Genomic DNA, 23,931 nt, shown 5'->3' with positions numbered 1-23,931 from the left:
CAGTCAAGCTTGCAATTATTCGTCCACCCAACCATGCATGTATTTATTGTATGACTGTGCTTCTGCAAGGCAGCTGTGAGCCTGCAAGCTTAACTTAGTGAAGTCAGAGGGAGACTGAAGGTTAGGGCCACCACAGGGGGATGGACAAGGGGCACACACAAACACGAATGCGGAAACCCACACAACCATATTTATTCCTGTCTCTCTTTTCCACATGTGTCTGTTCCCTTGCTTGCTAAGCCTCAGTGCAGTGAGTAAACATAGATGCTTTGCACTTCCGCTCCATAAACTGCAACACCTGCCCCCAGATGAGCAGAGTTTGTGTGTGTGTATGTGTTTATGTGTGTGTGGGCCCCTGCTGGCTTCCACCGCTAAATGTAATGTACTGAACGACATAGCAGCTACCATATTATATTGGATTTCCGTGGATGTTTCAAATCCAATTCCATTTCAAAAGTTTTGGGATAATGTGTTTTTGCAATATTCCTGCTAAAACAAACACCAAGGGTTTTTAATATCACTCTTTGACAGCCTGCAGGGCAATACGGTAAATATGTCTACGTATTTTCCAATAGGAGACATAAACAGAAAAGGTAGGTGTTGGAGTGCAACAGTGATCTGGATAAATGCCACTACAGCGAATAATTTCTGCTTTTCTACACAACAGGCCTCATTAGCTTCTTGGCAAGGCCCTCTATGATCCAGAAAATCTACTTATATACAATGCAATAATTTGGGTCAGTCTATTAAAGCAATTCTTTGATTTATGACTATTTCAGGCCTGTGGTATCGACTAAGGATTCAAGGATTATTTATCGTTATTTTTCAAACGAAGATTGTACAACAAACAGAAGTTTCAGTCCATTTTTTTTCACACAAGAAAAACATGACAACAACCAAAACAGTATTTCATCCCTGTAAAGCGTCTTTTACATTTGTGTCAGTAGTTACCATAAACGGCAGTTACAAAAACAGCGGGTTCTCTCTGCAGATTATATGGCAGGCATCTTAACGTCTAAGAAAATTCGACATCAGAACAATTTGAAACATTGTCCATCAACTTTGACAATTTAATTTATTAATTTTTGATTTAGAAATAACAAAAATAGTTTATAATCCATCCTAATCGTCTCAAAGTGTGCAATTACAACAAATACAACGTGCGTTACTTGAATATAAGGGTAATAAAAAAAAAATGAAATAGTGTATAATATCCTGAAACTACATGAAGTCAAAGCAATGCGTGCTGTTGTCGGGATATGGAAATGGTTCCCGATCTGATCTGATCTTTTCTTTCAGTAAAAAGGATGTCAAAGGCAATCACCAGCACTCACTTAGCAATTAGCTAATTCGTCTGAGCTCCTTATTACTCCAATTATTAGTCGAGCATGCCCTAAACGCACACATGAACTCGGATTATTGTCCAAACACCGCGAGGTCAGTCTCCCGCTGAGAGGACGGATGCGACCCATGTAATGACCGAGGAAATTAAGAAGCGGGGCTTTGATCGGAGATGGGCAATTCTTAATTTAATTGTTTTTGCAGTCAGAAAAAAACTGCTTTTGATCGGGATTTTGGATGGTTTCAGAGATCATGGACTTTTTTGGGTGGGGTGGGAAAGGGGCGCTTACGGCATCAGGTTCCTACATCTAAACACAATTGTATAAATGTATTCCAAAAAGTGCTATAGGTTTGTTAATTAATAGGGGGTGTTCAATGAATGCTTAAAAATGTATGCAACCCAATCTTGTTTCTGTAAAAATAACTACGATTGCAAAAATAAATAAAAACAGGCGATGAAAAGTGGCACAATTGCAATTTTAAAAAAGGGTGTTTTTTGCATTTTCGCTAATTAAAGCACAGCGCAGCAGCAATTAAAAAACAATATGTTAATAAAATTGTTCATTTCCTTTTATAGGTGTTTAACTTTCGGAAGTGCTCCAGCTATGGTATATATTTTCAGCATTATTATACGTTTGTGTTGTTTTACACTGAGTGAGATAATCTAAAACATTTTTTAGAAACCCAACTTTTAATGATTCAAATTCAACCTTCCGACAAATGTAGCCAAACAAAAAAGTACCTTGCCCACACAAGACCAAGTGGTTAATTCACAGAAGACTTGAGTCATAGACTTTAAACTTAAACCACAAATAATCTTTGGGTGGTTTAGAGTTTAACATAAAGCTGTGTTCTTATTTTAATAAAATACTCTTAAATGCCCCGTTTTGAAATAATTAGCAAGTTCTAAAATAATATAGTTGAATAAGGAGGAACAAGATATAAATATTCATACAATTTGGGACCTGTATCAACTAATTACCGGATGTCCAATGTGACCCGTGTTGAATGTATAACACTGGTTCAAAAAGGTAAGCATTTTTAACAAAAGAAAGCTTACTGTTTTAATGAACAAAGGCATTCATTTTTGCCCTCTATAAGAATAGTGACGTGACTGATGAAAGCTGTATACGTACATTAACATTCTCACTGGCCTGCATAGATAACCTTTTCCCCTCTACCCTCTATCTCAATATCAGTGGCAGAGCCATATCAGGTGTACCTGCATCAATGTGTCTGGTTTATGACATTTAACATAAAAGAGTTGCTGTGGAGCAAGACAACTGTGTGAAGTTCACCGGAAAACCTTCAGTGGGTTTCTGATGATAACACTCATGTATTCATATTTATAATTATGAACCACACAGTCCTGTCAGTCAAAGCTTTGGGAGAAATACAAAAAACGTGTGTTAACAAATAAAAAAAGATCCAGAATCAGTGGAGATGTGTCCTTATTTAGCTTAAATAAAAAAAGCACTTGGACTAGAGTCAGCGGAATAGCATGGGGACTGCTGAGTTTTTAGTTTTGAATGCATACACACAAACCCACACACACCTGCATACACACTATGAATAGAATAGATATACCTTTAACCTCCCACCTAAAATACATTCTTGAATTTTCTGTGTGAGCTAATGCGTTGGTGTTGTACATGTGTGTGCACAAAAACTTGTTTGCCTATCTTTTTATGTGAATGTTTATGTGTGAGTGTGAGTGTGAGTGTGAGTGTGTGTGTGTGTGTGTGTGTGTGTCTCCAGAACTGTAGCAAGCTGACTCAGCCTTGACAGTAGCAATCGGAAACAGGAGACAAGGACTTGGCTAACAGCATCAACCGGCAGCAAGGTCGGATGCACACACACACAGAACAACAAAGAAACTCACACACACTTTTTGTTTCTACCTGCCATACTGGAATCAACTGTATATCTTATCTTAAACAGATTAGAGGAGTTAATTGTTTCAACGTTTTTCAAAGTTAGGAGAAAAAAAAGAAAGCCAAGCAAAGGATGGATGTGCCAAAGTGTGCGATTAAAGCAGCTTGTGGGTGGGGGGGCTGGAGGGGGGTATAAATATCGCCCTTTTCTGGACACTTCGGCTTTTCTACTCTGTCACTCTCTTTCACACACACGGCGGACCAGCCCACTTCCTTACCAACCCCATCCCTCACAGCGCTGCCCAGACTTCCCACTGCAATTACTTATAAAAACTTTTCAGGGCCGCCACACGTGGTCAGGTTTTTAAAGAGCTGCGTCCCCCTCCTCACGTGGTGCGGGGGGTATTGAGTCGTCACAGACCCCCTGAATGATCACCGAAAAATAAGGCAGCGTAGACAATAGCTCGTCTTGATGAATTCAATTCTTTCAGGACCCTGTACCGTTGTCCAGGCAGCTCCGGGCAAAACAATCGTTGCTTTGATAGTCCAAGAAAGACACACTCGCTCGGTTGCTCTTAGAAACTTCCTCTAACTACTTCCGAATTGGGATCTAAAGATAATATACATCTGACCGGAACTTGTTAGGTTCTCTCAGTCCAAGAAGTCTCAGTTCGAACTCTTCTAACAAGATGTTTCCTGCTGCTTAAGCTGGTTTGAGGCGCAACTAATAAGAGAAGAAAGATCAACACGCTCGCTGGTGATGCCAGTAAAAAAAATGTAAAAAGTTAAAAAGCAAACAAAATGACAGCTTGAACTGACCTGGTCTGCGGTGGTAGCGGCAGTGGTGTTCGAGTCGGACATGATTTGACGCTGTGACCCAGTGGTGCTTCTCTGCTGGCCACTGTAGGCTCCTTCATTCACACCTTGTCTTTCAGTTCCGCAGCGAAAGAGGGGGGAGAACACACAGTATACCCTCCCTTTTGCCCTGGCTTGATTAATGCCTGAATTACTTTCACCTCATTTCATCTGATGGAGCTCTGCTTCCTCTCCGCCTCTCTTGCTCATTCGGCATGGTAGCCCACTCTCTCTCTCCCCTCTCTCTCTCTCTCCCCCCCCTCCCTTCCTTCTGCCATCCCGGCTGTGCCATCCCTCCCTCCTTTGCACTCTTACTTTTTTTACTCACCCCTCCCTCTTTCCCCTCTCACTCTTTTACTTTCTCTTTCTGCCACCTTTTTTTTTCTGTCTTATTTCACCATTTCAGGAATATGTGCCCTCCCCTCCTTCCCCCTCCGCCGGTCCCCCCTTTTTCCCCAACTCCCACCCGTCAAAAAAAGAAACACAGGAGAGATCCACAGTCTTTTCCCTCTACCTCCACAATGAATGGCTCGTTGTCACTCCAGCACCTAGGCTGAATACAGAGCAAGTAAGCGGGAGAGAGGATAGGGGCGATGGTGGTGGGGGGTGTTAAACTTCTAGTCAAGCTGACCGGAGTAAAGTGGGGGGAGGTCTCGAGCACTCATGGGCTACGGCCAAGCTTTCTCTCTCCCTCACTCTTTCTCCCAACAGATTAAAGCGGGGGGACCCAAAAAAAAGTGAGGAGCCCACAAGTGAGGAGCCCGCACGCCTTCCATCAGACTCCCCTGCCTCCCCCCCTCCACTCTTTCTCCCTGTCTCTCTTATTTCTTCCGTTTGTTTTCAGAGGCAGCTGCTGCAACTCTGCAGACCACCAACAACTTCCCTTTCAGCGGCACTTGACTCTTCCAAATCCTTGTCCGTCTCTACACCCTGACATTGCCAATGCTCCCCCCCCACCACCACCACCACCACCACCACCACCCTCCTCCTCTGCCGTGTCACACCGAGAGGCCGGCGGAGCCAAAGCCCTCCTCCTCCGCCTCGTACGCGACATGTTCACAGAGTTACACCCTTTCAAATTCAAGCGCTTCCCTCCTGAGCCTCTGTTTTGTCGCACACACATTGTTATGCCTGTTAGCCACCATATGGCTAATGGCGTGAGAGAAAAAGGTAAAAGTGCATCCGCTATAGAGCCGCGAACAAAAACATCACTCGTGCAGCAGAACGAGACTCGTCGTCAATTCTCTGACAGGATGTGGTGCTGGTAATGTCAAAAGTTGACAAGCAACTGGCGCCTGGCCTAATGGGTGTTTGATAGCCGGGGACAATGGCCGCTGCCGCTTGAGTGGAGGCCCTCCAGTTATGTTTAACACAAGACGAGCAACGCAGACAGGATGCTATTCATTTGTCTATCAATTCAGAGGATTAGAATCTCACAGGGGATCTAATGAAGGAATCATTACCATATACCCGCCCTATTCAGTGTGCTCAGAGGAAGTACTGAGGGCAATGAAAACAAGTGCCCGCACCAAACAGTCAAACATCTTGACATGTGAAATGTACAGCCCAGTATATAGATATTTTACAGGGATAAAAGGCTTTTAAAATGACTTCTGTCTGACAAAATAGTAGATTAACCATCGTCTGGCAAATAGCAGTTTTCAACATGATCTTTTCTTGGGCTATGGGTCCAAACCAGTTCTGACCACATTTCATCGGTCAAACAAACAAGTAGCTTATGCAACTTACATTCCACACCACACGAACGCACACAAGCACCAAGGTACACAAGAAAAAGTCAGGCAACCCCTTAATCACTCATATATATAGATCCTTAAGAGGATGCTCCTTCTGGCTTTCGTTTTTGGTGCAAAACCTTGGTTCTGAAAGTTACAGCATTGGATACCCAATGGTACAAAGGTATCGCACATATTGATCTTCAGGACAAAGTAGTCTTTGAACTGGCCTCTATAAACAAACAAACTTAAGTTTAAGCCAAGTGGCCTTAATCAGAGCTTGTAAAAAACCAAACTTAGTTTTCCTTGCGACATGAATGCGTGTTGAGGCTGCAGCTGGCTGTTTGTGGAGGGGGAAGGATTTGTTTCATTACTTAATTACCCTATTATTTGAGGTCATTTAACTCTAATTAGAGAAGCACAGATGCTGCTGCTGATAACAACACCAACTTGTTTAAATTCTCACTTGTTTCTTGATGCTATCTACGATACAGAACGGCCAGTGTGAGAGAAAAACAATGTGGACAATGTGTATGTTCGCTACATGTTGGAAACCACTGAGGCCTTTTGATGTTAAAGACACCAAGAGCCTGAACTGTTCTTATTTGGACTCTTTCATTTACCTTCACGTCCACTGACTGCGTACAAGCATGGATTTACTACCCGTTTCAAATATGGGGCAAATATTTCCAGAAAGACTCTACTGACAATGATATTTTGTCATTCAGTTGTACATTCAAAAGAATGACAGATTGTCAGTTTCCGAGGGTTGCATAAACTGTTGGACGCAGGGAGGGCTACAGCTAACAATTATTAACCCTACAACTGTTTTCTCAGTTAAGAAGTTAATCGGCAGGTTCAAAGTTGAATTTTCAGGTTTTCACAGCGGTACGTTTGGATATCGCTTTTATCTCTCCATAAATTGCCTGTGGTATTGGCCTTGAAGAACTCATTAAAGGATTAATTGAATATTACAAATAGTTGATTAATCTTTTGAGCTGTAGATCCTGTAGAGTTTCAGTGGCTTTCCCGTGTAAACCACGAAAAGCCAACATTAAAAAGGAAAAGAGCAGAAAGACTAACAACATAAAAAGATCACTGATAAGGTCGGGAAGAATTTCCTCAAGGCTTTCATGTCAACCACCGAGCACATGCCAACATCAATTACAGGTTAACCTGGGGCAAAACACACTCATCGATCAAACAAGCCATCACTAAACATAGGGAGATTGAGTAATAAAATAAAACGTTTAAAGCTAAGAAGGCTTCCCTTACTTGATCCTTTTTAAGCTCCAGCTCTGACAAAGCAATATACAGCCTGATGACCGTAACAAATACGCAGTCATTTTAAGATGAATGGAGCCCAGGTCTCTCAATTAGGCTTTTGTACTAGACTTTAAATCAAGAAGGTAATGCAGCATGATTGCAAGCAAGGTGAACTGAAATCAGGATGCAGTTTGGAATTTAAGCGGACAGCAAACGTAGCTACTGCTCTTAGTTTAATAAGGTAAGTAGCTTAATTTGACACTTTGGGTTCAAACTGCTTTTGAGGACACTGAAATAATTTATTTTACACTCTTTTTGTATGTAACAGGTCAGCAGAAGTCATTCATTTGGCTTCAACAGGGTATTAGTGTGTAACTGTATCATAAAGCAGCAACTGTTTTACAATTAGATAAAAATACAATTAGTTTACAACTAGAGCAAACCATGCTTAGACTGGACGTCTGTTGAAATGGTCAGCAACACTTTTTATGATTTTATGTCTTGATGCATTGTCTTTAGCACTGTATAATCAAAGTAATAAGTCCTCAAAAATATGATGCTTTATTACAGTAATTTTAACACAGTATAAAGCATTGTATAATGACTGATATGTATCATAAGACTTCATCAATTCTGTAGCTGCTTCAAAAATAAAAGCATCCCGTTGTTCAGCTTGCAGTAAATAAACGCAGCTCTATTATAGCTGTTCAAAAGCAATTAGTAAACACTTATTGTTCAGATATCTCAATTGGAATAGGAAGAAATAATTATTTCATTATAATCAAGTCTGTAAAATGGTAGGTCTCCTGTTGACAGCCGGTCTCAGATGCCCTGTACTTTATTTGCTTAGGGAACATTTAAAAGCGTTCTCTGAAAAGTCCACACTTCACAGTCCAGGCTTTAACATTTTGCAATGTGTATATTGCAGTGAAGTTATGGGCGTCTGAAGAGAGAAATATTGAAGTGTCTTTCAGACCGTGAAGGACAAACTTGTTTTGGGAGCCAATGACTCCATAAGCAAAGTGGAAAAAAACAGCAGGCTGGGGTAGAGGATGAGTGACAGATGAAATCAAGACAAAGGTGAACCAGCAAACATACAGACAGGATTCCGGGAACAGAAAATTATCTCTTTTCGTTTGAATTTTTTCCACTTCATCTCCTCTCTCATGTTTTTCTCTTCTTTTTTTCAAAGCACTCTTATCTGTGTTGACTAAGAAATTCAAATATCACCAAAATGCTCATGCAAGATATATCTCCCGCATGCCTTTCTTTTATGAAAGTTTGGTGACCCAAAAGGCCAATGAAACACAATTAAATATTCACTAGGGATTTACAAAACTGTGCAATTGTAAATAGTGTTATCACAGTTGGAACACTGTGGGCTTTCTGTTTCGCTGTGTTTATTTTGTGTGTGTTTCCTCCCCCAGTCCGAAGGCGATGACCTGAAGTAGGGGACTGGGTCCATCTGTGATAAGTACTGTTTATTGTTTGTATAACCTGGAAAGTTATCATCTGATACAAATTAAATGTTTGCTGTTGGAATGGATCAGACAAAAGCAAGTCAAATCATTTTGTGTCTAAAAGATAGTAGATTGAGTTTAAGTGCTGTTAAATAATGCAAGTCAGCATTCACACAATTATGCCCATTCATACAGAGGTGCCACCTGCTCAAGGACACTCAAATTCACACACCATTGGCCATGCTATCGAGAGGAACTTGGGGTTAAGTATCTTGCCCAAGGATTCATCGACATGTTGACTGCAGGGGCTAGGAATCAAACCACAATTGGTAGAAGACCACACTATCCGACCACCTTTCAATACTATAGCAACAAAAACCAGGAGCTTATGCAACTTATGGCACATTTCCACTACAGGGCCTCGCTCGGCCTCGCTCGGTATGGCTAGGCCTCGTTAGGACTGGCTCACTTTATGCTGCGTTTCCATTACAGTTTAGTAGCTGGGGCAGTAACTATAGTAACGCAGTGTAGGCGGAGCCGTGACGTCATCTTCAATGAGAACCACAAAAAAACAACATCAGCCGTTAGCTGTTAGCCCTCAAGCTCACAGCTCCTCATATCTGTTCAGAAACTAGACAAAAGTTAAACAAGTACAAACCACAGACTGTCTGTGTCATGGCGAGTACAGTCAATGGTTTATTTATGTCTGTATAGGCCGTTGTTGCGAGTGTGGACGGTCGGAGCATATACTGCGTTAGCTTAGCCGATCTCCATTTAGAAAACACGCATTTTAAAAGGTTTTTCGCCTGCCGTCTGTCTGCAGACTTGACAAAGCATTAATTCATGGCTTTTACTAACCAGTATCAGTATGTTGTTACTTCGGCATCATTTTGAAACGTGTATTACAATTAAATCACGGTCAAATATGTTCATCTTGTTGTAGTTGTAGCCCCCTTGCCAGCGATTCTCTCTCTAGTTTAGCATACTCAGCCCGACTCAGCCCTGTTTGTTGGCCCGGAAAGAACCTCGATTTTATCGGGCCAGAAAAACTGTGAAATAGTACCCGCTAGCCGGAACTACGCCAAGTGGAAACGCAACCAAAAACGAGCCGGGCACGGCACGACACGCTTAAAGCGAGCTCCGCGCTGTAGTGGAAATGCGCCATAGATTCCACTTTGAAGTTGGCACACAAACACACACAACCACCAAAATACACAAGGCAACGAGAGCAAACTCCAATGCTGACAAAGCAAACTAAATGTCACCCTTTAACATGGTTGGTAGTCGGCATAGTGATGGCATTACGGGTACTGTTGAGCTTAACCACTTCCCTATGTATTCTACTTTTCCCAAAATGTATAGACAAATTTATGAACATTTATAAAATGTCATCCATATGACTTAAAAACACATTAAGGAGGGGAGCTTGATGAAATTGTGTGCTGTTGGTGAGATGGGCTTTGACTATGTAAATCAAACTGTACAAATTAAAAGAGATACATATAGCTTCTTGCCTTACATCCTTATTTATTGTCCTTTAATATCGATGGATCAGCATGCTTTTACCCTGAAAGGCTATTCCTTGAGGGAACCAACCGCCAAGTCTGGACTTATTACATCATCCTCGATCTATATATCTGTCCCTTACAGCAATCTGGTTAATATCTCTTCACCTCATGTTAGCTCAACATGCCTGTGATGGGACGTCTGACTGTGAAGGGGGCCTTGAACTGGAGGCGTCGATAGGCCGGACATTCTCCCCTGTCCTGAGCACTACACATGAGGAAACGCTAAGAGAGTATGGCAGAACAGTCCAGAGGAAGATATGATAAGAGAAGTAACGACAGGATGAAATAAGTGAAGGGACGGGCCGTTTCTCAATGTCGAGTATACCTGCTGCAGAGCCACTATTTCAAGTATACTACGTCATCGAGTGGCGCCGAATGCTGGGCATTTAACATGCATTTAAACAGTCCTTCGGCGCCACTCGATGACGTAGTATACTTGAAATAGTGGCTCTGCAGCAGGTTTACTTGACATTGAGAAGCGGCCAGAGAGAAAGAACTTCACAGGGTTGAGGTTCACAATAGGACAAGCAACGCAGAATAAAAAAGGGTAGAAACACAAAAAAGCTCAGTTTTGCAACAGCAGGTCGGCTTTGTCCAGCGCAACAAAAGGACAAAATGTATTGAGGCTGTGTTAGAGGGAAAAATCAACCTTTCTTGTTCAGTCCAAAACAACCCAGCTCTTAAATTGGAAGCGAGGAAAGCAAGTGTGTGAGGAAAAACAGGCATAAAAAACATCAGTTGCAGAGCAGATAAAAAGAGAAAAGATCATAGAGATGTTTTTGTTTGGCAGTTGAGCTGACCTGAGCCCAACACGACCCGACCTGGCCACTCTGGACACCCGGGGGAGAAAGACAAATGACGGAGAGGAAGACGAAAGAGCAAAGAAGAGGGAACAGAGAGACATTTCCAACGCTTGGTTTAACTTGAAGTTTCCATGATAATTTCTCTACCCATCCCTCACCGCTTTGGCTGGGAGGGCCCCAGCTGTTCGGTCTTGTATAAATAGCGTGAGGCTTCAGCTAGGACCCCCGGGGAGAGCGGGGCTCATTGGAGAGAAGGCATGGGAACAAATCGGGCCGGAAAAAGCACACAACATACACATTTTGACAAACATATGGGACATTGCTGGGGATGAAAGTGAGGAACATGTGACTGAAGTAGGCCTCACGTGGCAGAAGTCAGTGTCGCGCTCGGAATGTGACGAGAGGTAGAAAAGCGGAAGGCAGAAAGAGACGTGTCATTTTCCATTCATCGAAGCAATTATAAATCGTTGCAAAGATGCTTGAACATCAGCAACTCCTCTACAAGGCGTTTGCAAAGACCGCAAAATCCCAAAACTAGATTTTCTTTTTACCTTATGACATCTATTCGTAAATATATTGGTGATAAAGATAAGGGTTTAGTTACCTAATGCCTGGTTTAGACTTCGGATTACAGCCCGACCGAATCAAGTTTTGTTCAGTGTCGTTTGTCATAATAGACGACAACCATTGCCACATCAATAACAACTAGTGACAGAAAGACTAACATGTTTGATTATTTTGGATACAACAAAATGTTCTATCAGAAACTGACCAAATCTTATCCAGTGATGATTAATAATTGGTTAAATGATTGCACAATACTGAGCAATTTAGTGTCTTTCAGCTTATTGTTTTGATAGTCAGAGCAGGCCCACAAGTTTCATGTGTTCCTCTTCACAACTAGATGGTTAACAATACATAGCATTTGGAAGCTAATGAACAAGATCAGTGTGAATTTAGGACGTCAATTCAGAAATATGACTCCAAATTAATGCTAATGTTGCCGTGCGACTATATACATAGCAAACTACTTGAAAACACGCTCACGAAAACTATGTCAATGCTGTGTTTTCTGCTGCTCCCATGTGTCGAAAACTATTATTACAGTTGATAACCGGACACTTTTATTTTCAGTAGTACACATAAGTGACAACTACTGGAAATGCCAGTAAGGAAATTGGCTTGCTTTGAAAATCGAAAATCAAACTCCAATGGCTTGGGCACTTTAGGCTTGTATAAAAGTATATAGGAAAAATGATAAAAACAACAAAAGAATACTATTATGGTTACTCTCTCCCTCTAGAGTGTGACTCTAGAGGGAGAGAGCCACCCCCCAGCACTGTAGATAGTCAACATTCAAGCTGTGAGGATAAGCAGTCAACATCAAAAGTGGAATATTTCATAACAGCCTGTTTGATTGCCCTTTTTCCTTGATGACTTTATTTTCCAAATAACAGATGTTGTCTGCTGCACCTGGATCACGTTTGACCACAGTCAACTGGGACATTTTCCATAAAGCCAAATAGCATTCCTTGATTCCAGATCAACCCACCAATGTTACAGTTTCCTGAATGGAGCTAAAGAGGGGAAGGAACAGAGAGGACGAAAAGTGATAAATAACACTAAGGAGTTTTGTCCGCCCCTGAGAAAAGCACCCCCCCCCCATACCTAAATATGGTTCTGAAAGGGCCTTTGAAAATAATTCAATTGGAAACCGTTGAAAATGATAATAATACCAAAGGAAACTGAGGGAGATTTAAGGGTGCCGTTGTGTGGACACAATGTCAGAGCCCTGTCCTTAATTTCACTGACTTCAAGTGACAGAGAGGGAGAGTCCCCCTTTTTTCTGAACTTGCTTGTATTTTTTTGTGAAGTCGTAGGGAGGGGGACCCATTAAACCAGAAACAGAAAAGGAGAGGAAGAGAATCAGAAAAACGAAATTTTCTGCCCGAGTCGTTTTTTCCCCCCTCTCTGTGTGTGCGTACACGGGGGGTTGGATGGTGGTGGGTTACCTTTTAAACAGTGCCCAGCAGTGGACGTGTTTGGCATTTGTGGCCCTTGTCCCTCAATTGTACGTTCGCCACAGTGGCTGCTGTTAAACTGACGTTGGGCGCTGCCTGTTCCACCATACGGCTGCTTGTAGAAAAAGGTTATTTCCTCATTAAGCTGGCAAGTCAGAAGGCGGGGGGAAATCAGAAACAGAAATCACGTCTGACTCTTCTTCCCCAACCTGCCCTTGCGGCTCTTTCTCTATATCTCTCTCTCTCTCTTTTGGTTCACATCTGTTTGTTGGCTCCTCACCCCAGAGGCAGTCAACACGGTTGCTGAGCACTCATGTTAACTAAACTGGCTCACTGGCAACTCAATATGTTTCTTACATAAGGACCGAAAGAGGGAGAGCGGGACATAATCCGTCTAGTTTCACCTGTAATAAGTGCACTCCTGTTATGTGGAGCACTTTCGGTAAAAACATAGCTCCAAAGGTCATAAGCAAATACATATATTTGGCGACTTTAGCACACACATTACTACAAACAAACCAAGAGGGGGGAGATCAAATATTGTGAGTTTAAAATTGGCCCCTGGGTCACAGTTTGGACTTCACAGTTTTGTCGAAGCTTTGAGGAAAAACAAGTTACTAAGGTACTAAACATATTGTGCATGTATTATTTTATAGTGTGACATATTGTAATGGTATTTGAGGTTTTGTTCATATATTGTTTGGTAAATGAGCATAAATGAGTAGTGTACAAGACTTTGCTCATGTATGTTTTATAGTGTGAGTGTGTGTGTGTGTGAGTGTGTGTGTGTGTGTGTGTGCCCAGGTTGTGGGTTCCAATATTTCTTTCCATTTAGTTTCCACTTCACAGCTTACAGCACACATTAGCCACACAACCTCTGGGAATTATGGCCACACAAACACTCAGTGACAAATTCATTCTCTCTCACATCCACGCACACACACACAGATATACATATAAAAGAACACACAAAAGGCCCCTCACTAAGGAAGTAGAAAGAACTAGTGGGTAATGACAACCGGTGTCTGCATTGTTGCACCTTTCATAAGATAACTACCACATGCAAAATGTACAGTATAATTCATGAGAAGTGATGAGATGTTGGAAAGGAATGATCTAATGTCTCACACAGAAGCACTTGGGTTTTTAATGTGAAACAATGTACTAGGAACAAATAGTGTTACGTTGTTGTAGTTTTGAACCAGGGCCGAGTTTCGTATTAAAAAGCTTGTGAGGCGAAGTTGTGTGAAAATGTAGACATTTTTTGTTGCAAATGTGGAAAGTATTAAGGATTTATTGGGGGTTTATTGTTGATAAAACAGACAGGAATCAGAACCAAGTTGGTATCACCTGTCACTCTAAACCAAGGGTGTATGTAGATCATTTGGGCTTGGTCATTTTAAAAGTAGCTCCCAAGCTGAAAAAGTGTGGGCACCCCTGCTCTAAACCATTTAATAATTGAGGATTAAGAAGTCTAACTTTAAAAAGGTTTGCTAATGATATCTTTGATCAAAGGTCAGTTTAAGGGGACCTCTTCCTCCATTTGGCCTTCATGGTGATTGAGGTGCAGTGGTGGTGTGCACGGCCAGACAAATAAACATGTGCTCAGTAGACAAATACGCAAAACCTACGTCCAACTCCTCCTACTCTCACATTCTCTTTACATGTACTTAAAAAGGTAGGCTTCCAAAAAGGAGTAACTAAGGAATAACCACAAAAGAGACAGCTACCCACACAGTAAAAGCTAGTGCCAGGGCACCATCTGCTCATCCGTTGGGTGGAAGTGGTGGCTTCCAGAGCAGTCAAAGACATCGCAAGAAGATTGAGGAGAAGGGGGCTCCCTTTGAACGAGTAGGGGAATTAAGTTTGGACAGAAAGAGTCCCGGCAGAAGGCTACCAGCCGAGCCAAGCGGTAGCAGGAAGCGAGCGCCTTGTGTGTCGCAAGATTTACGGTGACGGGTACATCCACCGACCATCTGGACCCGCCATAAACACATTTAAGCAGACTGCAAAGAAAGGGCAGCGACTTCCATAAATAAAGGTGTTTAGAAAACACAACAGGAAGGGTCATTTTCACTCTCCGAAAGTTGAGTGGATTTAGCATGTGATGACAAAACATCAAGAAGAGAGGGCGGAATGGAGGAAAAGTTGAAGTAACAGTTGGCGATGGGAGGACAAGGTCTAAGATTCAGTCAGTAATTCTCTCTCGAACAAACACACTTTCTTTCATTCTTTGTTGTCGTCTCTGAGACACTGACATCACCGTCTATGTCTAACAGGCGAGTAAACCAGTCCCAGCCCCGAGAAGTGACCAATCAGGAGAGGCGGTTTGTGAGCATGAGCCGTTATCATCATGCATGTTTACCGAGACAGATAAGGTTGGTGGGTCCGTTACACTCTAACCTCTTCAGTTTTTTTTGAGGAAAATAAGTGACTGATCAATGTTACGAAATAATTCTAAATTCTTGGCTGGTAGCTTCTCCTAGGTAATCTAATTATTACATTTTAAGAGCAAACAAAGACTACCTTGAGTCAAAAACATTTATATGAGTGATAAGAGGAGGTTATGGCCAAGAAGGGGGACTGACAGTCACATTTCAATGATGAAACGAACAATTTGTTAGGAAGTGTAACAAGGACTGCATTCTCAAATTGACCGATGGCACATTTTTTATTTTCATATCAAAGTTTTAACTTTACTAAGCTTTTATTTTGGCAGTACCGAATGATTAACTGCTCCTTTTTTCGACAAAAACATCTATTGTGTGTTTCAAATGATGCTGTTAGATGTGATACACCTCATGAAATTAAACAGCAACCATTTAAATATGAATGTCTTCTGTTGAAGCACTCCATCTCTGTTTGCCTCAATCCCCCTAGTGGATATAGGGTGAAATGGCATTCTCTACTGTGTGAATAATCTATGATAGGTCATTGTGTCATCTTTGTGTTTGCTTTCCTGTGTGTGTCTGAGGAGAGTTAATAAAAAGGTACACAACTTCATAGTGACCAAAGAGTACAACGACAGGCACAACAAAATCTCTTCCATTGGGAAACAATTCAAATTTTCTGTGTGATATTAAATTACACTCCCATAGGTATCCATATCTACCCTGACAGAACTTGTCCAGCAACCTCTCAAAGGTCGATTGGCACACTGTCACTGAGCTGAAATCTCAGACAAACTTATGCAAATAAAAGACAAGAATAAAATCTCCAGCCACCTTCAAATACTGTGAGAGAGCGAGAGGAGGGAGCAGACTGATACGCTGTGTATGCATTTCAACACGGATATGCATCTCAAAAGGACCACGCAGAAAAAAAGAACCATCGGGGAGGAACGCAAGGCTTCAAATGTGCCAGAATGTCAGAAAGTGGTTGGGGCTCAGAGTTTGTGTTTATCGCCGTCTCAAGACGGACTGAGGAACTTGGACCACACTGAGAGAAGGAGAGAGAAGTGACCTGACTGCTAACAATGACAAACCTCTATTTAAAGCTTCCCACTTGCAGAGCATATCCCCAGTCACTGACACATTTACCTCTTGGCCTTAGTCTCTTATCAGCAGCCAGAGCACACAGAAAACATGTTTATTGTCTGATAAATGAGAAGTACTGTCAAAGCACGGTTGAGAGTTGTTAGCTGCAGGTGAAATTGTTGGGACTTTTCGAGACAGTGTTAACGTTGACGAGTGCTTGAGCTCTGTGGGGAACAGCAGGTGATGACAGCTCAGCTAGGACTGAACACAACGATCACTCGGAGGTCAAATGCAGGATTTTCATTGAGTGCAGACGCGTGTATCTTTGTTGGAGGTGCACATTAGACAAAAAGTATTACCAGAGTTAAAGTGGTTGTAAAACCTGGAGTAAACTAGAGAAACATTGTGAACGTTTAATAAAGAGCAACGTGTTAAATAAGCAAAATAAAAGCCTGCTTGAGACCAAACGTGACCACCTTGACTTTTTGATTAAATTGGGGAAAAGGGGAGTGAGACTCAACTGGTGGTCCAGCAGCTGCATCCCACCAGAGATGAGGCTGCATCCATGTATAACATCTGCACCTGTGTGTGTGTCACTGAACAAAAGTTCAACTCACCACGATCCCGGCAAACTGCTTTGCTTCCATCCTTCAGGACCTTGTCGGCAAAGATCCCCTGCCTCTCTGCTGCCGTCTCTCTCTCTCTCACTCTCACTCTCTGGGATGGACTCGTTCTGCCTTTCCTCGCGATCGGTGTGTTTCGAAGTTTTTGAAGAGTGTCTTGGTCCCCCTCGTGCCTCTTCTGCGTTGTTTTGCGAGTGTAGCTGGAGTGGCGTCGCCGCTTTGTGTTAATTCTGCCCTAATCCAGAAACTTTTCTATGCTGTGAAAAGAACATGTGACAGGCAGAGAGAGGGGGGGGGGGGAGGGGGGGAGTGGGTAAGGGGGTGGGGGGGGGGGAAAGGCAACACTTTTTTTAGTTTCTTGTCCCCTTGGTCACATTCAACACAATGCTTCAGTCTTTGTACATGACCTGCTTCGAGGTAAAAAAAAAAAATGGTTTGCACTCAGAGTTGAATAAACTAAGAAGGTAACTAAGAAATTAAAACTCTAGGGAATCTGTTGAAAAGTTGCCGAGAGAAAATTTGGAAAACATGTAGTAACAGATTTGCATTTTGTAGCAAAGCAGCTGCCATAACAAAGTGCCCTTTTGTGTAGAGAGATTAACTGTTAGGGTAACGTTTAGACTGCTCACTGACTACCGCTGTAGGACAGCCAAACTGGAAAAGAACACTCAAAAACAGCCCGGATTTAGAAGAAAGTGGGAGGAAAATATGTGAATTAATCTGAAAAGTTCAAGTTAGTGAGTCACCTCAAAGTTTGACCTTTGATTTGTATTTTTCATTTAAAGCCAATAAATATTTTTCTTTTGATTACTTTATTGGTTTAAAATAATTGTATACAGTAGAAATGCGTGGATTTCTTTTGTTTAAATATAACATTTCTGTAATGATATTTTAATCCGAAACAATAATTTGTGACTGGATTAGAGAATTTAGCCAGGATGAAGTGTAAAACAACATCTTTCTCTAAAATGTATTATTTGCAACTGTTGTTCTGTAGATTATTCTCTTGTTTTATCAATATCTGTCACAATTTCCCAGAGCCCAGTGTGACACTTTGCGTTGCTTGTTTTGTTCAACCAACAATCCAAATCCCAAACATATCAAATTTACAAAGGTATACAACAGAAAGGACAGAAATACTTAAAGTATGTCAAGTAATTTTTTTTTGTAGACGAAAGAACTTTAATGCTTTATCATTCCCGAATTTTAAATAATCTGCTTACATCAATTATTTGCCGCTGATATACTGCAGTTCTTAGTCATCTTGAGCTGTCATGTGGACACTGGAGAGTGTGTCAAATACTGAAACTATGCAGCATGTCTCCCTTCAACTGACTGTCACCGACTTAAAGAATAAAAAGCCTAGACAGTGTACTAAAAGCATCCCAGCAAAAGGAGAGACAAAAGTAGTCAAATATAGCTACCATTGTGTTACAATCATACAAACACACATTTATGTGCGTGAGCGTACAGGGACCCAAAATGCCCCATCATACACAGCACGCTGCACATTGATGAAAAGATAACAAGAAACAAAACTAGGTTAAAAAGTTAATCTTACCGTCCGCCCTACGATGTTTGAAGACGAAACATATAAAGGGAAACCCCAACTTCTACATCAAGTAAAGAAGCAAGCTGAGCGGTGAGAAACTAACAGGTGTGAAGATAGAAGTCTGTGATCAAGTCACAGCACTCTGAGTCAATCCCACGGGTTGACTCTACTAATGTATGTACACAAGGCAAGAGTCGACTCAAGCCTATTGGGCCATCCCAGGAGGAGTGGCAGTAAGAGGTTGACCTGACATGTCTGTCAGCTCTAATAAGGGATGTTGCAGCGAAATAAAACTTCCAGGAGCAGATTTTAAATCGACACCGACATAAAAGCCAGAACAAACATTATATATTTTATTCAAAGTTATTTGGCTTTTGGTTTCTCTGGTATGCTTTGTTCTATTTGATAATACTATTGCTATGTTAGGCCACATGCAATAGACAACCTTTTCAACTTTTTCCCAGACGGCAACTGAGGAAAGTCTTACAAGGGAAGTCAATCAGAAAGTACCTTTAACTTAAACTCTCTCTAATACTCAATATCCAACATTGGGACACTTCACTGAACAACAAGTCTGGTTGTATAAAAGTCTAAGAGAAAAAGTACCCATATTTCTCAGTTTCCTGTAAGGTTAATGGTTCTTTAACTAGTTTCAAGTCTTCTTCAGTACAGCACAATGTTTATTTTTATAAATGATTGTCCTTTTTAGAATAGAGTGAATGGAGCGCATTGTTTGCTTTAAGATAGGACTACCTTCTGATTGAAAAGTAGTTACAATGGTGTTTTCTGGTCATGGTGCATTTCAGTTTCAAAGTTCTTTGTGTTTTTGTCAATGTCTAACCCATTCACAGTGTTTCCAATCCCTAACACTATTTCTAACATTTTATCATCATAAAATGTATTTTTCTGCATTCCGTTGTACCAAAAAACCAAGGTGGTGACGACCAAAGACCAAGATGGCCAACTCAAGGCATTATGAGTGTAGTCCACAAACAACTTGATTGCGTCACAGTGACTGCAAACTTAAAGAGTTTTAGCACCTTTTTGCATGTTGGGAAGATATGTTGCGAGAACAACAAGTGTTTGTTTAAAATACATACTAAAAAGTTTCCAATTTCTGATTGGCTGGGCGAATTGCAAACCACGACCCGTAAAACTCTGAAAAGTTTTTGTGAAGCCGCCATTTTCTTTGCTCGCATCAGCATTATTAGCATTAGCATTAGCCCAGCGCACCAACGGAGAGACTAACTTATGGCAACACAAAATAATACATGGGAGCGGTGGAGTGATGAGGTGTCGGCGCTTCTGGCGATTTACTCGGAAGGCTTCAGTAGAAGCCAGTCCCCAACTCCGGGGACTTCCGGCCGGGGACTTCGGGTGGCAGTATACGCCGTGAAGTTGTTTGCAGCCTGCCAGTAAACCCAAAGCAGAAGAAGAAGAAGTGACGTCAGCGGCTCGGCTCCATCAGGGACTTATTCCGGTGTGAACGCGATTTACTAGATAGTTCCAGGAAATAAAAGTTCCGGGGAACTAAGTTCCGGGAACTATTCCAGGGGAAAGTACTTGGTGTGAAAGCGCCTAATGGTCCTTTCACAAAGTCTTGCATATTGAGTTTTTACCCCATCACAAATCTTTAATTTAGGCAGCTTAATGTCAGCCCAACTTATATCAATTATGCATTAGAATTGTGGAATTATTCTCCTGTTGTTGGTCAAAAGAAATGGGAGAATGCCACATGGTTACACATTAACCATCACGCAGCGTCCACACGGCAGCGTGCGTTGAAGCTTGCCGGTGGGCGTGTCTGAAACTCGACCAACAACCAATCACATGAATCTCCCGCCCCGGACACACAAACACGCGGTTTGATTGGCTAGAGCTTGTACTGGCATATGATTTGATTGGCTGACGCTTCCGTCGAAGCTTCAAAAGTTGAACTTTTCTCAACTTTTGAAGGGAGCAACACGAGCAAAACGAAGCGACGGAACCACAATGCAGTTCGGCAAAGCATGACGTCACCCCATTCAAAGTGAATGGGAAGAAGCGCTGAAGCTTCAACGCACGCCGCCGTGTGGACGGGCCGTCATGAGTATTTCTTTGTTAGGGCTCCATTTTCTGGGGACAGGGTGACCTTTTGAGGCACAGAACTGCAACTCACGAGGCACACAGCTCAAAGATAATTAGTTTGGTTATTTTCTTAATTTTGTTAAGCCATCATCAAAGAAAAAAAAGAAACTGAGGTTAAGACACATAAGAGGGACACACTTATATTAGTTTCCTTCATCTGAAATACAGATGAAACACAAGTCTTCTGTGCTCCAACAATAATACAAGCTTTTTCTAGATTTGGACTCTGCATCTACACTGCAGCAGTGTGGGGTCCCTTGGTTCACCGTCTAACATGGTGTATGACACAGTGGGTTCAAGAAAAAAATAGCATCCGTTTTTGCCATTTCCAATAAATCGTGTTTTTAGGCTTGCACAGCTGTGTCTATTATCCATAATGTCAATATGCAGCAGTATGATTGGGACTACACAAGCTCTGTTTTGTCGTGATAGGCAGCGTCTTTCTTACACTGTGCACAGAAAGGTTAATATGACTTGGGAATTGGGAAAGCACTCAAAGCAGCACCAACTCTAGACTTTTGTTAAGCATCCAGTAAATAGCAAGCTGTTAGACAGCTGAACGAATAAGGAATTCTTACAATAAGGAAATGGCATTGGGAATGAGAAGATAGGGGATTTAAAAATGCACATATCAGGATTTTCAATCGTGACAATCTAATGATGTTTACAGCTGATACAGATAAGTGATGATGGAATGATGGCACTAAATAAATCAGTAAAAAAACTCTAGCAACGTGGATTTTTGGGGGGAATTATAATCAATGAAAATATGATTTAAAAAAAACTCTGACCATTCAGTGCACATACTCAAGAAGTGGTCAGCATGGCCACTTTGAACGCATGCCATTTCAGAGATTGCCTTGCCCCCATTGGTGCTGCTTCAGTGTTGTCAAGAATCACTTATCCGATCAACTTTATACAGAATTCTCTAATCACTTGGTTCCTCCCCATGAAGTGGCATGAATGGGTGTACTTTATCTTTAGGTTACACTCTTGTTTTTGGTACACCATGTGTCCTCATTTTGCTGTTTTAAAATAATCAGCCATGGACTACTTGCACATAATTAAAACTGGCCATCCGTGGTGACTTGATTAAACTTTCATTTCTAATTGTAAGAGTGTATGTCTGTTGAAAGACAAGAATATGATGGTCTGGCAACAAATGCTGATACTTAACTCCACAACCTTTAGACTGAAGCAAAATGGTGTGCTACCTACAGATACCGCACAAGGAAAGCAAACAGTGAACTCTAAAGCGGGATGAAAGAAGGCCCCTCTGTGTGTGCATATGGATAGTGCGATGGGGGTGGTCGCGTGTGTTGGGGGCTTGGGAAGCTGCCATTCATGCATGCAAAAGTACAGCCGACCCTACTTTTACCAATCATTGGAGCTGCCAATTTGCTGGACCAGTAATACAACTGAAACATGTATTTTGTTTATGTCATGCATTTCATTATCAATTATTCAGTATTTATTTTTGTGATCAGTTATATTTGAGATATATTCAAGTCTGATGATTTAATAGAAGTGTTGGTGTTGATATCAAATCGATACAAATGCAAATTTGAAGAAAAAACAGATTTTAGATACTGAGAAGTGACTAATATTCTGAGTTGAGGTATTAGCAATAGTGTTGAGAGCGAAAATAGTGCGATCTGCTTTGTTGTTATTGTTTAAATTATGTTGGCTGGTGTGTCTTCATTAGAGTTCTGTAGTTTTTCTTTTCATTTCAATATCATAACAAATGTTGTAGTTGATCCTTGAATATAAAGAATGTAATATATAGCATTTTAGGGAATACTACAAAGTAGATCTCCCGTTATGAAAGTAATCTACTCTCCTTCTTACGTAGCGTCACAACAAGGGGAGGGGGCCACGGCTAGTGCCACGTGGTTCGCCGCGCTGAGATAAAATAACGTATTTCAAAAGTCAGCATCACAATATGGATCACTTGGCATGGGTTCAACTGAGTGTCCCCTTCACTGACACGTGTTTAAATGCTACCAATACATCGATTGTCATTGTAGAACAGACTCAACATCAAACACTAGGTTGCTCCTTAAAGAGGGAATTATCACATCATAGCAGATGGTCTGTTGACCCCCCCGAAGCCGCATACTACTTAGTTAAACCACAACTAAACTGAAACACAACAAACTCTCTTGTTTATGAGAAAGCTTCTTACCGCGGCATGGAGGAGATCCCTCTGCTGTTGCTCTCAGTTTGCCGTTTTTTTTGTCCGCCACTATTAGCTTCTTTTTTTTAAAGTTGCATCACCTTTAATCTTCCGTCTCCCTTCTTGCCAGCCTTGCCAAAAACTTCTTCTTAAGCCCCTCCTTCTTCTTAACCAATATAGGCGGTGGTCGGAAACATGTGTGTAGGGGCTCCTGTGTTGTGACACCAAACCTGGCAGACATAATGGGTGCTGTCTCTACCTGCCTGACTGTCACCCATCATGTTAGATGCATGGATGTTAGATGCTTGCCATTAAGACCAATAATTATAGGCGTATATCAAAACAATTGTAAAAGAGGATTTCTACATATTAAATACAACGTGCCATAAACAGTCTCATTATAGGAGTAAAGCTATAATTTATATATTCTTTTGACAAAAGGCAGTTGTTTCCCCTGTAAGCACGTGTTCAGTGAAGGAATGAATGCAAGTGTTGATCATTCTTTTGTTAAAAGAGCATGCATGCAGCAACGATTCCTCACAGAAACCCGTGGGATTTTCTTGTGTACGAAATCAGATGTGATCGCATCTGTTCTGTAGAGTGAGCTTTCACAAATAATGCGAATTGCTTAAAGCCCTCCCTCAGCCAAGCCAGAGGTACAATGAGTCAATGCGATGCCCCAGATAGGTGTGGTAGCCTCGGCTACTGATGATAGAAGCAAGCCTTCACATGAAAGAAAACAGAGAAAGTGAAACGGATGACAGATGCAGCCGAGGGATGGATGATGGCAATCCGGAGGTTTTGGCATGCAGATTCGGGCTTTACCTTGTGTGTTTTTTTGGGGGGGGACCGATCAGGTTGCAGGGCTGTTGGGAAGGCAGAGTAGGAGGAGGAGACACGCAGGCAGGCGGAGGGGGTCGGAGGAGGGAGTGAGGGGCTAAACATTTTGGGTGACGGTCAAAAATGTTTTGCACAGCCTTAAATGCTTTAGGTGCACTAATGATCTACTGGTGCCTTAAAGGCAGTGTTGGGGAGTAAGTAGTGACATGTAAC

At 41.7% G+C, this 23,931-nt stretch overlaps 1 protein-coding gene across 3 annotated transcripts in view; it reads right to left on the bottom strand.

Annotated features, from left to right (window-relative positions):
- Positions 1–22,998, bottom strand: part of slc6a9 (solute carrier family 6 member 9) — a 64,470-nt gene extending 41,472 nt beyond the window's left edge. The window contains exons 1-2 of one of the 3 annotated variants that reach the window (XM_034137238.1): positions 22,888–22,998; positions 17,018–17,280 (exon numbers count right to left, since the gene is read on the bottom strand). In XM_034137238.1, the coding sequence (XP_033993129.1) occupies positions 17,018–17,047 (30 nt within the window). In that variant the 5' untranslated portion in view covers positions 17,048–17,280; positions 22,888–22,998. Of the gene's footprint in view, positions 1–4,034; positions 4,261–17,017; positions 17,281–18,584; positions 18,722–22,887 lie in introns of those variants that run through there. The other 2 variants (XM_034137237.1, XM_034137236.1) reach the window with 2 other exon arrangements.
- Positions 22,999–23,931: the final 933 nt, after the last annotated feature.

This window comes from Trematomus bernacchii, unplaced genomic scaffold, assembly GCF_902827165.1.
Source record: "Trematomus bernacchii unplaced genomic scaffold, fTreBer1.1, whole genome shotgun sequence".
In the NCBI taxonomy this organism is placed as follows: domain Eukaryota; kingdom Metazoa; phylum Chordata; class Actinopteri; order Perciformes; family Nototheniidae; genus Trematomus; species Trematomus bernacchii.
The sequence above is the reverse complement of the archived record's forward strand: the minus strand, read 5'-3'. Positions and strand labels throughout refer to the sequence as shown.